Source organism: Pogona vitticeps, chromosome 4 (genome assembly GCF_051106095.1).
Source record: "Pogona vitticeps strain Pit_001003342236 chromosome 4, PviZW2.1, whole genome shotgun sequence".
In the NCBI taxonomy this organism is placed as follows: domain Eukaryota; kingdom Metazoa; phylum Chordata; class Lepidosauria; order Squamata; family Agamidae; genus Pogona; species Pogona vitticeps.
In genome coordinates this window covers 45,874,672-45,889,318 of record NC_135786.1, presented here as the reverse complement: position 1 = coordinate 45,889,318, position 14,647 = coordinate 45,874,672, and the positions used below count along the sequence as shown (strand labels likewise).

General features: G+C 37.9%; 1 protein-coding gene across 2 annotated transcripts in view; it reads right to left on the bottom strand.

Annotated features, from left to right (window-relative positions):
* The window catches only part of PLXNA2 (plexin A2), a 520,505-nt gene that overhangs the window by 296,970 nt on the left and 208,888 nt on the right, over positions 1-14,647 (bottom strand). For both annotated transcript variants that reach the window (XM_020807529.3, XM_020807530.3), the window contains exon 4: positions 13,336-13,470. In XM_020807529.3, coding sequence (XP_020663188.2) covers positions 13,336-13,470 — 135 coding nt within the window. The remainder of the gene's footprint in view (positions 1-13,335; positions 13,471-14,647) is intronic.

The window sequence follows — 14,647 nt, the reverse complement described above, 5'->3', positions numbered from 1 at the left end:
AGAGTAGTTCTAGAGCAATAAAAGACACCTTTTCTGGAAAAATGATGTTTGCCTTGATACAGTTGGACAGAAGGCTTGAGAATGATTTTTATTAGAACTCTAATATTTCATAGTATCATAGAATAATGAAGTTGGGAGAGGCCTATAAGGTTACTGAGTCTAACCCCCTTACTTAATGAAGGAATCTAAATCAAGGTATATCTGATGGATGGCTGTGTAATTTTCTCTTGAATACCTCTGACGCTGGAGCACTCACCAACTCTTGAGGTAACTGATTCCATTGTCATACTGCTCTAACTGTTAAGAGGTTTTTTCCTGATATTCAGCCTAAATCTGGCCTCCTGTAGATTAAGCCCATGTCCTATACTCTGGGATGATCAAAAACAGATCCTGCCCCTCCTCTGTATGTCAATTTTCAAAAGTGCTATCATAGCTTCTCTCAGTCTTTTCTCAAGATTAACATGCATACTTTTCAGTCTTTCCTCATAAGATTTGGTTTCCAGTTTCTGAAGATCTAAAACTTTTTGTTTTAGATCCTCAGAATTGTCCTTGTTGCCTTCCTCTGAACTTGTTCCAATTGGTTTCATCCTTCTTAAAGTGTGGTGTCCAAAAATGTGCTGCTAAACAAAGGGGAAATAATACTTCATGTGATTTGGAAACGATACTTCTGTTAATATAGTCTAAAATAGCATTGCCTTTTTTGCAGCTATATAGCACTGTTGGTTCATATCCAGCTTGTGATCTACAGCAATTCCAACATCCTTCTAGCATGTAGTATTGCTGAACCAAGTATCCCCCATTTTGTAACTGTCCATTTGGTTCCTTCCCCCACATGTAGAACTTTGTACTTCTCCCTATTAAATTTAATTCTATTATTTTCAACCAAGTCCTTGAGCCTATCAAGAACATTTTGAATTTTGTTTCTGTCTTCCTATTTTACTCAATTTTTCCCATCCACAAATGTGATAAGCATTTCAAACACTTATTTTAATTAATGCAAATTTGTGCTACTGTCCTTTGGAACATAAATACAAATGTGATTAACTTTAATTTACTTTTATACATCTACACAGAGTACTGATTTATTCAAGCTCTCAGCTGCCTAGTCAAGATCATTAAATGCTTTAACATCATGGCTACATAGAACATGGCAAGATTATACATGAGATGTATAGATATTTCAATTTTGTTTAAAAAATTCAGTGAAAGATTAGACTACAGCTTCAGTTTTCATTTGCTAAATACATATCCAAAACCTGAATCAAACAACCTGTTCCAAGTATCATTAATCCTAGCCTTAAATATTACCCATCAATTCAACATTACGAGACCAGATCTCTCACAAGAAAATATATTAACACTGAGTGACAGACCATATTTGGTTAACCTAGCAAAGATAAATATATTCAAAGATCATGTCCAGAAAACTATCTGGAAAAGCAGATAAACTCATTTTAAAAAAATGTCCACCAACTCTTCCAACTTTCTGCACTTATGGTAGTTTTTCTCACTACTTTTCAGGGCGGCAGCAATATTTATGGCTTTTCTTCTCCATTATTGATTGCTTTTCTTTACTTTTTTTAGCCCCCAATCCTTAAAAACTCTTAAAATCTTTGCAAATCAACTGGGCACCCTACTCCTTACGTTGTCCTCCTTCCATATCTGGCCAGACTCACCCACCAAAAAATCCAGTTCAAACATCAAGCAGTTTTAGTGAGTTTTAGACATTTTATGTTATAGTGAACAATGTTTCATGGCAATTTACTCCTAGAGACTTCTGTGTTTCTACAGCTCCTGTCCTGATACAGAAATATTTGTTAGGCCGTTACTTCACAACAGTAAAGGAAGGAAATCAAAAGAAGAGCAAAACCGCAAAACCTAAGAGGACTGCTTTCTTACAATAATTTTGGTTGGGGCAATGTGAAAGAGCACCAGGAGAACTGAAAGTGGCTCTGTGAGCTCTCGCCTGGCTCCTAACCCTCCAGTGACCTGTCCAGAAGGACATCCATATTAGCCTGTTGTATTGTAACCAACGCATTCCGATAACCACTTGCCTAGAGGTATAACATACAGGGACATTTGGATCATTCCATTCCTTCCTTTTTCCTATTCTCTTCAGATTATGATAATCAAAACTTTAGGGATCTCTGAACACACCACATTATTTGTGTCTGTAATTTTTCCAGTAGTAAATATTGTTCATCCTTCCAATAATTTTATTTTAAAGACATGTCTAGGGATTGTACTCAAGTAAAAAACAGTTCATTTTACTGGGAATTACACAGAGGAGTTGGTAAACAACAACAGAGAAATCATTATGAATTCTCTCTAGGGACCACTTCCTTAGTGATACTTCTCAGCAATCCCAAGAGTTTTATACCAATAGTACAGACTTACAAGACCTGCTCTATAAAGAATCAATCATATATTCTCTGTTAATACCTTCCATTTTTTTAATGAAATAAGAATTCCTTTATGAAATTCGGTTTGACTGCTTCCCTGGGCAAGATGCGCAAATGGTTCCCATGTCAGAGAAGCTGGTTGCAAGTTGAGTTACAGCCATTAAAACACTGGAAACTATCAACGTTGATTTGCTAAATAGCAATGGTTCTCCTACATATTTATCCCACTGTAACTTGAGTGCAGAGGCTTAACTGAAGCCCTTCATTAAGCTTCCTACATGTAGAGTATAAAGAAATAAAATAAGGTGTTGTACAAATTGGATCAGTAGTCTGCTGGGGGGGGGGAAGCCTGAGTACTAAGAGATTTTGACTGCAGAATCATCCAAACTAAACACATCCCTCTGACTAACATGACATTTTCAACAACCACAACCTATTTTTTTTAAAAAAATCTGTAGAGGGTTATCTACCTCTTAGGAATGTCTAATTGGTTAGGAGTTGTGCTTTTGCCTTTTAAATCAAGACAAAAATGGTTAAAGCCATTCAGTTAATAGTTGTATCTCTATTCTTCAAAACTCAAAGTTATCTCCTGAGCCCATAGCTCCTGATAAAAGCTGGTCCAATCAACAAAAAATAACCTCTCTGTCCCACTGTTCAACTAACTGACCGACCGACCGACCAACCGACCAACCAACCAAAAAAGGAATAACAGGGTGCGTAGTCAACATGAATGGAATTTGCAATGAGAACTGGTGACAGAACATAGGTCAAGGGCTCTTGAGCCTAGCATTTTTATGAAGGGTTTCTGGATTAGGATAGCAGAATTTGATTTTTATCAGCAAATATCACTTCATTCCTATGCTGTTGGAAAAGCTATCTAGAGAACAATGGAAATTTACAGATAGGCAAGATGATTAATAGTGCTCAGGCATATTGTAGCAGTTCTTAAAATGAATGACTAGCAAAGGAAAGGTTTCAAATATGAGGATAGTCTGCATATGGAGATGTCATGACAAAAGGTGTGAATCCACCCAAAGCCTTATATTTATAAAATCATACTGACATGAGTTAAAGTTTTGCCAAAGCATTGCTCTGTTGGTGGTGGGAATCTGGTTGTTGGGTCTTATGGTGCTGGCATACGTCTCATGGAATTCTTAAGCTCCTACAGATGGGAGGCAAACCTCAGGTTGAGTGACACTAAAGAAAGAAGTTTTATTTTTGTGCATGAAATAACTTTATAGCCTAATCATCCATCCTCACCTCTTCTCCTCACTGGCTCAGTGCAAAGATATTTCAGGCACATCAAAAAGCCAGGGGCTAGGGAAAGGGACGGGCAGAAAGCTGGGGGATGTATGCACTACAGACCATCATGCCATTTGCAACACAGTGGGGAAAGAAGTGCCATCGTTATGAATTCTGAGCCTTCTTGTTCTATATGTTTTGGCAGCAATGAAAAAAAGCTATGCGGTAAAAAATTCCTCAGGGTTTATTAGTGAGCATTCTACAATTACCATCAGCAGTAAAAGGCCTATAAAAAACTGTCTTATGTCTTAAGCATATTGTAGATCAAGTCAAGAACCAGTATAGTGTAGTGTAGAGTTATAGACTGGGACTCAGGACCCTTGGGTTCAAATCCCTGCTTGGCCATGAAAACTAACTTTGGGGAGGTTGACTCTGGTCAAACCAGTACTGAAATCTCTCACATAAATTAAAAAACATTATTAAGGCCACCACAAGTTGGCTGCAACTTAATAGCACATAAGAATCAACAATGGTAAGGCAATGCAATACACAAATCCTAGAGGAAGTGATGGCAGACACTGCAGTTTTGAGTGCATTTGCTTCCTACTAAAATACTTGCGAATTTTCCTCCAGCTCTGGATTGCTTGATTAGCTGAGTTTTATTTGGATTCTAGACCCTCTTACGTGCATGCTCATCATGATGTTTCTACAATCAATTTTAAAAGAAGCAGTCCTATCACCAAACCTTGCCTGCCCTGACTTAGTGACATGATGAGGTAACCTAGCGATCTCACAACAGCCTGGCCCACTGTCTCAGGTTTTAGCTCTGAAATCTTACAGTACAGGGCGCTGCTGGCATAGCAATCTTAAATGGAAATAATCACAGGAGCAAACGATTAATTCTAACCTTTAATGTTCATTAAAATAATTATTGTATCATATTCAAAATTGTCTGCAATTATGAACTTCCATAGATAAAAACTAGAACAAAATTCTCAGAATAGTCATAAGTGAGTAGTAGTACTTACTTAGATTAAAGAGGTGTTATTTTTTTTCCATGTTGGCTGGGGTTTTGTCATCCTCCTCATAGTGATAGGTGAGTCTCAAAAGAGCATCTAAGTTTAGATTTTATCTGTCCTGCACTCGGAGAGAATCTTAATTCATTGTTAATGTCTAGTAAGCATTTGTTTGCCTTGTTCTGCATTTAAACAAATTCAAGTGTGGAAATTCACATGCAATAGTCAACCTGCTGATGGTGTAATTCTTCCCTTGGGAAAAATGGCAATCCTGCAAGCCTTTTATTAGTGCGCCTAGCTTTACTCAGGACAATATGATTTCCTCCAACTGTCTTGGAATAAATGTTACACTGAACTTCAGTGGGTAATGAGCAACTCGACCCCATCCACCCATCTATTCCTTCATGTTTTCCCTTTCTGGGAAGGCCTCCTCTCTAACATATGCTAATTACCTGACCCAGTGAAAACTTCCCAAAATTGGCCTGAGGGAATCTATTCCTTTCAGCAACCCTGGCAATTCATGTAAAGGTTTTTTGATTGCCTCTACAGTATCTCTTTTAACCTTACATAGCTCTTCTTCAGCTACAGTGTAAAAGGAACCTTCTTCCACCCCTTTCATTCAAATAACCATCAAGAGTCAAATGTCCCCACCTCTTCCATAAAGAGTTTACCTCCCAGTCCTAGACCTGGAGCATGAAAGTTTGTCACTTATAGGGCAAATGCCTATCCTTTCTTTTGCTTTAACTGCCTTGCCCTTCTTGTTGCAACGTGAGGAGAATTTTTAGGACATGGCATTAATCTTTTTCCACCTCCTGCAGAGTGACAGGCAGCAGTGCAGCTCTGTTCATAATATTCTGCATAAGGGACTCTAAACTACATCAAACTAGTGTAAAAATGTCACATAAGCCATGAGAAATCATTACGGGTGCTCCATTGTTCACTTACTCTTTCCCTCTTTCAAGAATTATTTCCACAGGTGAAACTAAGAAATGGGAACCACCCACAATTACTAAAGAAGGCATGAGGCAGGATTTGGAAGCTGTGGGATGGGGGAGCAATTCATGCCCCAGTTTCTTTGTGCTGCTCTGGTAAAGAAAAGGAACGATTACATAATGTGAACCCATGTTGAAATAAAGTGATGTAAAGGGGCTTTATATGGGAAAGATAGTTACAAGGCAAAGGAGCAGCGCACAGCATTGAACAAGAGGTGATCCTAATGTTCACTCAGTGAGCTCTAGAATTAACTCACCTGGTTATGTGACTGTGTGTTTAAATTAAATGGGTCCAATGGTACATGTTATTCGCAGGCAGCTACTGACACTCTGGTGCTTTAGCAAAACTCAGCTCTGATGCCAGCTGTCAAGATTCCCCAGGTAGCCCCTCTGATGTTACTTCTACCTCCCTGCACCTTGTTGGTTTGAGATGGGGGAACTCAATAGGCTACAAGGGGGAGAGATCCCATTGAGCTGAACTGGAGGACACTTTATCCCATCCATTCCCATTCATTCTCCTTTGCTCAATGCTTTCTGAGTTTACTTAACACATACACACACACACACAAAGCTGCCACTACCCCCTCTGAATGAATTGCCATAATCTCCACCGGTCTGGCATGACAAGAAAACAGTACCTGGATTTCGTCTGCATCCAACCAACACCTGCATAGGATTTTATGTATTTTATTAAAAAGAAAAGAAATAAGGGAAAAGAAGATAAAATGGTGAAAAAAGTTAAAAAAAGTGAAGTTACTCAAAAGAATCTTGGTAAAATGGAAGATTACAGAAAGTTACAAAATCAGTCTTGGATCATCTCAAAGCAGGTGCACTCTTGGTGAAATAGGAGAATTCTAGCTAGCCTGGCTCTCTTACTTATTCTTCATGCATGTTGTTAACTTGAAGGGGCCTCCATGAACATAGGCAAACCAGTTCCTGAGAGAGGAAGTTTTCCCTTACATAAGGATGCTCAATTCTCTTTCTCCTTACCCCTCTCAGGCCTACTTTATACAGAACAATGCTTGATGTTGCAGATGCCTTAATCACCTGTCATTGCTGTTAATCCCTTTCAAGAATCCCAGGCTAATGGCTTGTTTCCTTAACCCTGCTTCTTCCCTCAGTGCAAATTATCAGAAAGAAAGTTCCCCAGTGATGTCTAACACACATATCAATGCCTACTTTGAACTAACCTATACACTGGGTAAACTGGAAGGCCACAGATCAGCCCCCATCACAGTTGACAGATGGCACTTCAAATATCTTATTTCCTCCATTTGGTCTTCCCAGGACACATGTGTTCTAAGGTTAATATATTGTCCTCACTTTATAATTTCATATAGCCCATTTTCTGCAATTCTTTCATACCAGTCTTGGGATGAGAGGGGTGGGGAGTTCTGTAAACAATGCTGTGGATTGCTAGATCACTATTTTAATTTCCTTCAGTGCCCTAATGAAGTATTGCAATCAGATACTGTGGAAGATTAAAATGCCTCCCTCTGTCCCATGGAGAAGACTCCCTTTTTCTTTAGTAGTTCTGCAGAATATCAGAATCTGATAATAACACTTTTATTGTCAGTCATCCAAGATATGGGAGCCCTGCCAGAAACAAGTTTGACACTTTAACTTTCACCTAGCTTGTACAGGCGTCTAAACCCTTCAAAATGGCTGGCTGGAATTAGTCTGGAAAAGTCTCTTTCTCATACTACAACCATCAAAATCCCTCATCCAACAAACTCCTCTGAGTGGTGCATGTAGTTCAAGAAGTTTATCAGGTAGGCAGCATCAGACTTTTGTAGCTGTAGAGTCTAAATTCTGAAGCCCATAATAGTTTATCAGAACCTAGTTCTGGCCAACAATTTTGAAGAAACTCCACTCTTATTTTAAAAGGTAATCTACTTCAATTGAACAAGTTTAAATTGTAAGAGATTTTAAGTGTAGTTAAAAATAATTCCATGCAGAGTCAGAAAGCAATTTAAAGTTCCTTGAATGTACTCTCGAGGGGGGAACAGGGAGCTGTATGGAGTTTTCTTTGCTTGCTTGCTGATACAATTAGGAATTCTTCAGGTCTTCTCAGAAGTATGACTTAATATGCACCTATGAGAGGGTGAGTCATGTGAATGTGGTTCATGAGGTACCAAACACAACGTAAGTATTGCATGATCACTGTAACCTAAGGCAATTTACAGCTCTACCAGAACAAACCACTTGAAATCTAAGGTATGTTTAAATCTCATGTGAAAACCACATTACAGTTTTGTTCTGCCACCAGATACTGTATTTACTTAAAGGGAAGTCTATGCAATTCCAGTGGGATTTGTTTCCAAGTTGATAGAAAGCCGTGGACACCTACAAATGTTTGTTGCTGTGTTCTAACTGCTGTTTAATAACTTGTATAGTTCTGGATCGTGTATCCTCATGACTCATTAACTTATGAGAAAGGAGGTGAGCAAACAAACAAGCTAACAAATATCCAGTATGTTTAGTTGCAATGACCCAGGATTCAGAGATTCCTTGAGAAAGCAGACATAAAAACATGCTAACTGAATTTGAATGTTTTTGAGAACAGCAAGGTAGCTCATGCTGATAAGAGAGGTAAAAATGGTTCCTCACAAATTCTCTTGGTGCAGATCTGTGGATAGATATTATTAGTGTTTTCTCCAAAATCCTTTGTTATTTCTAGCAATACTGAAAGGAGTACATCATCCTGTTTTTTTCACCTTCATCTACAGAATCACCTGCTGCTTCTTCCACACACACTGCAGCACAAAATGGATAACAAAAGAGATCTGCCAGAGAGAACCTCCAGCTCACTGTTGTAAGTGTGGCTGCCACAAAATGACCCTCAAAGTACCTAGTAACTAGTAACTTCTAACACTGAGAGAGGTATGCTAGGAAATAAAGTTGTTATATTACCATAGTTTTTATAAGAAAGAAGATCTATCTGACCAGGAACAGCATCTCAAATAGGAAGGTACAATTGACTGAAAAACATGGAAAAAAGCACACATTTCGCCATTCAAACAACACTTCCCAGGGATTTTAAGACATCTGTCTCTCCTACATGTACTGCAATGGTCAGAACAAGAATGTGAGTCTGTCTGTCTCATAGCAAACAAAAGTAGCCCATATAGTCAGATTGCAAAAGAACTGAAAGAAGCTGAGTTCCTTTTGTGAGTTGAAAGCAACTAAAACAATTATGGGTACTGAGGCCAATTAGCTTAGAAATACAATATTGCTAACATAAATGAGTCAACATTATTGAACATTTTCTCAGTTTCCCAATTTAGACTTCAGTGATTTTTCAAATTCTCACTACAAAAAGAAGGTTGCTGGTTCTGGAGCCTGCATTTGATGGTGTTTCTTCTCACTTCCCTCTATTTTTATCCAATTTGAAAGAATCCATTATACTTTGCTACTCATTGTTAAAAAGCAACCTGTACCAATACATTTTATTTTCTTCAAATCCAAATGTGTCCTAACCAGCAGCAATGGTACAAAAACTATCATGAGCAATTTAACAGCAAAGGAGCCATGTAAAACACTTCACCAGCAAGCTAAACACAGCTCTTAATGGAATTATGCTTCAGGTATATTTCATTATTTAGAAAGGCTCTCCAATTGACAATTACCAGAATTATCTGATGAATATTTAAGCTGTCTCACCCTGTATGAGCTGAATTGGAGGTAATCTTGCTAGAACTTAAAGCAAACAAGTATCTAGAAGATGGAAGAAAAAAAATGTATTGCCCCCTGGAATAAAGACCAGATACATTGTGATGGGATAAAGTAGGGCTACAATGTTATTTAATTACAGTATCTGTTTAAGCTTCCCCAACCTATAGTGGGGCTTTCTAATAGCGTGGATCCTAAATCATGAGCAGAGGTTCTCCCTGACCACCTCCCTGACCTCCCTCCCTGATCTACCTACCTACCTACCTACCTACCTACCTACCTACCTACCTACCAACCAACCAACCAACCAACCAACCAACCAACCAATCAGGTGGCCAAGGTCAAAAATTCAAACTAGTCTTTAGATGACCAGCTAGACTCACATTGATCTCTATCTCTGTTCCTTGATATCAGCATGCATGGAGATGCATGTGATGTTATGGTGCCAGAGTTCCTACATTCTCCACTGTGGGAAGCAAACTGCCCATGCAGCCAGTCTAAAAGACAGCAGAGTTCCAACTGTAGCAATTGACTACTGAATCAACTGCTGAATAGAAAGACAACACTTATGTTAAGAGCCACTGATTAGTGAGTCTACTACAGTACTTCAGTTCAGACTAGAGCGAATTCTGGGCTATTGTTAGTAAAGAAGCCTAGGGCATGATAACCTGAAATATGTGAGTCTTAATCATATTAACATTGTTCAGGTTGGCTTTGTTTCAATCCCAATTTCCAAGTTTAAGTTTATTGTATTAGCTAAGAGCCGTCACAATTCTTTAAAATAAAAATATAATCGAATAAAATCAGAATAAAATCACGGAGATATAAAATAATAAGAGACTGTTTCAATTCAGTTCTCCAGATTCCACAGATATTCTCATCATGCCCTTCTTTAGCAAACTTTCTTCTTTTTTTCTAGATAGAAATTTGTGCCTATTTTGATGTATACTTTTCTTAATGTACACATTTTGCTATTCATTGTCCTTAATGCACACATTATTTACACATTCTTTCAATGAACTAAAACATATATGTGCATTTTTTTCAAATTTAGACATTTTAATCCACGCATACACATTTACTTGTAGGATACTGAACACAAGGAAGAACCTAGTGATTATGGTTTCCTTCCAGTTTAAGGAACCCAAAAACTTTGTGCACATTAATAGGCTCACAGACTATGAACTGGATACTTTCATGAAAAATTCAAATAACATTACAGTAATTTCTTGTCCGTGCCTAGTCTTCGTGAAGCTCTTTGTGGTACATTGTTGTAAATTTATTGCTTCAAACAGATGAATTGTGGTCTACCTAAAAGCATCATCTGAATAGGGCCACTGCATAAATGGAGCCAGTATAAAACAGAGGAAAAGAAGTAAGGCTTTTTAAAAATATTCAACCACACAGAAAATAAGCAAATTAAAACAAAAGAAAGAAAGTTGAGTCCTATCAGAACATGGTTATACAAAAGTTGTATTGTGTTAGTTGAGGTGACAAGCAAATAATGATATTAAGAAGTGAATAGTTCAGTTTTCTCTAAAAACTGAAACTTTGATTAAATATATCAATTTCTCTTTCCACTGCCTACGTCACTCCTCACAGATCCCACTGCTTCACTCAGTGTAGTAATGTTCATCCATACTTCAAAGCTGAAGAAAATCTAGAATATTCTAGAATTCATCTTTGGCAGAAGATAATTGTTTTACTCTCTAACTGTAGCAGAGAAAACATGGAGAATATTTTCTCTAATTAGGAATAAAAGATTTTCTCTTGTCTTCCCTGTCCAATACAGCATTTACTTTTAAAAGCCTCAGCTGGTGTCAATTGAACCTTTTTACCCACCAATTTAAGCTTTTTCAAACCTTAAAAACTAAATAACCAACACGAAACTCTTCCAGAAAATATTAAATGTTAGTATTAGAAGACAGATGTAGAAAACAGGTGCAATTTTTACTATACTGGCTTCATCACAAAAGCCAGCTATGGGGTACACAGTGGCAGCTGTTTTAGCACTTTCAAAAATGGATGTGCTTCTTTGGTTGCTATATGGTAAAAATGTATTTCCAATGGCTTAGATTCCACAAAGCAATATGCATTGCCATCCAGACTCCTTATCTGACATACACACAGCACTAGGATAATTATTTAGTTTTATGGAGTCATATCACAGAATATTAGCGATAGTCACTAAGATGCTTAACAAAACCCATGACCTCTAGAGTGAGGCTTTACAGCTGGGACCTCTGGCATGTTCTCATCTTCAACGGGAGAGGAATGCAACTGATCTGTTGTAGTTGAGGTTCTAGATTATTTACATGGTGTTGACTACTATTTATTTATTTATTTATTTATTTATTTATTTATTTATTTATTTATTTATTTATTTATTTATTTATTTATTTATTTATTTATTTATTTAATTTATATGCCGCCCTCACTACCCAAAGGTCTCTGGGTGGCTTACAGCATTTAAAATACAATAAAGATATGTAACAATTAAAATACAATTAAAATATATATATATATAAAATTGCCATCAGACCCACAGCTAATATTATTTCAGTTAAAAGCCTTCTGGAACAGGAAGGTTTTGACCTGGCGCCGAAATGTCATCAGTGTCGGCGCCAGACGAATCTCAGTCGGGAGGGCATTCCTTAGTCTGGGGGCAGCTGCCGAAAAGGCCCTTTGTCTACAAGCCGTCCCTCTTACCTCCTTGAGGGATGGCTCTTTCAAAAGGGCCCCCTGGCTAGATCTTAACTGCCGGGTAGGCTCATATGGAAGGAGACTCCAGAACTGCAAAGACTACAAATTTCCATCATAATAATTTTGGTGTTGTTGGATACAATCTGGTACCTTTGTCAGAAGGTCAGTTTATCATACTCATAAAGAGACTCAGAACAAAGGTGATGCAGAGAGTCAGTATTAGGGAATCCAAGACCTGCCCAAGCTTCAGAAGCAGTAACTCAACTCTGCATGGGCTCATCAGTTTTCTTTCTCCTAAACTCATGAATTTCGACCACTACCGGTGTCTCTAAGAAACTGCTGCCCGGAGGGTGACTGAGGCAGTACACTTGCTGAAGTAGTTTGTGGATCACTGCCCATATGAATTCCCAATCAAGGCAGCATAAATGTGATAAATGAGAAGCACTGAGAAAAGTACTTTATGAATTAAAATGCAGAAGGGTCAGTAGGAAACAGTGAGAATTATAAGAGAAATTATCCTTCATGGAAAACAATAAAGATATACCGAGCCTGATCATGAGAAAAAATAGCAGATTAATGTAATAGTGGAATCATTCTTCTCTGAAGTACCCTGCTGTCATGATAATAATCAGGCAGAGGACAAGATTCAGTTGAATTTTGGGGCAGTTTGTTGTAGGCTTAGATAAAACAGAGGTTATGCCTGTTTTACTATGAACAAAGGGAAGGCCAAGCTTTCAGAATGTTCACTGTGCCTATCAGGGCTTGCAGAATAAAACAAACATGTAACCAAAACAATATATCCCAAACTTTCTTGAACACCTTCTGCTGGAAGCACACATTATAATAGCCTTTCGAACCATACTATTTCACAACGTGCAATTTCATGACTTCTTAAAACTGTTTCTCGCATATATAACCCTGAAATATAAAAAAGGCAAAACAATAAAAGACAATTTTATGCAAAGGTAGCATACAGCCAAACATAGGGAAAGGAATGCCTGGATAAGGCTTCTGTTCAATGTGGCAGGCTGTGCTTGCGGTCTAAACTCCAAATCCCCAAGCCATATTTCATTTATATTGGCTGTATCCAATTTCCATTTCTTTAAGACAATAGTGTGCTGACAAGAAGGAAACCTCTTTCCTGGGTGCACAGATGATTTTCTCTGGCCAGCGCCAAATAAGAAGAAAGCCTCCTTTGGCACAATCCATACCTGAAACAAATGCTAAGCACACTTTTGGGTACACAGTGCTTTTCTACTACAATAGAAGGGAATTTAAAAGTTACTTGGATCAAAGAGCATGACTTACCTGTCTTTCTGACATGACATAGATGTAGTTGTGATCTGTGGAGAAGGCCATGTCACGAAGGATAGGACTCCCATCCTTGAAAATTGGCATCATTTCATATTGAATGCCACCATGAGGAGGCCCATCTGCTCGGATCTGGAATAAAGACAGATATACTACAGGTTAAATCACTGTTGTTAAATATTTAGAAAAATACAGCAAGATATTAACTAGGTCGCTATAAAAGGAAAACTACAATCAAACCCAGCACTCCAGAAACGAATTATAACATAATAATGAGTAGTGCGAAGAAATTGAAACATGTGAGCTTTTTCACAAATTATGTTTGGAATGTCTTCAGTGGGGCTCTTTTTCCATGATCAAATGTACATACAAAGACCAGGTGGGAGCAGAATTAGGGCCAAAGTAACCACACTAATGTCCTCACTGGCTTTAAGGACACAGAACCTGCATGCACACTGACTCTTTTGTCTGCATAGGCTCCCAACACTATTGAGGGCACTTCCTTTCTTTTCCCAGATTGGACATTATGTATATACATTATAACTAATAAACACATAAAGGCTGAAACAAGAGAAATAATGTTTTTTCTATCTCTCCAACTCCTTCATTCTTCATGCAGTCTAAGTGAAAAGGCTAGTATGTCACTTCTAAATGTTGGAAGAAAGCAACAGAATACATTGCTTGATTATGACATTTCCCCCCCCCTTCAGTTAGAATATGAAAATTGAAATATAGTTTTGTGTTTTTTTGTGAAAATACTGTACTCTTAATCCCTGGAATTTAATGAGCTAGAAAAACAGACAACTTGTGGGCCATATAAATGTACTGGGGAAAATGTGGGAGGGACGCACTCTTTTGATTTAGCATTTTTTTCAATATAATGCTTATTTCTATGCAGAAAAACAGATTTTGAAATAGCCCCCACATTTTAAAGAGAATACAATGCAATGTATTCAGAAGAGGACTGTTGCCGATAAAATTAGACACGTAGTTAACTGCCACAAGCTGCAGGTGGGAGAACCACGAGTCAATGTCCATCTATAAAATTTTCCTTTTACACCAACAATTAGTGTATCAGAAAGGATATTTACCTTTCTGCCAAATTTCACCTATTCCATTCAGTGGAATTTTCTTTTCTTTTTTAAAGTGAAGGAGCGCTGGGTCTTGTTTGTCTTGTGTTTGAGTCTGAGGTAGCATATCCTTGATGAAGGATAATCAACCCTGCAACTAAGCTTTTGTCTTCAATCAGAGTTGAACATAGGATTTTGATCATGGAATTGAGGATGGGATTGGCATCAATATTCATGAG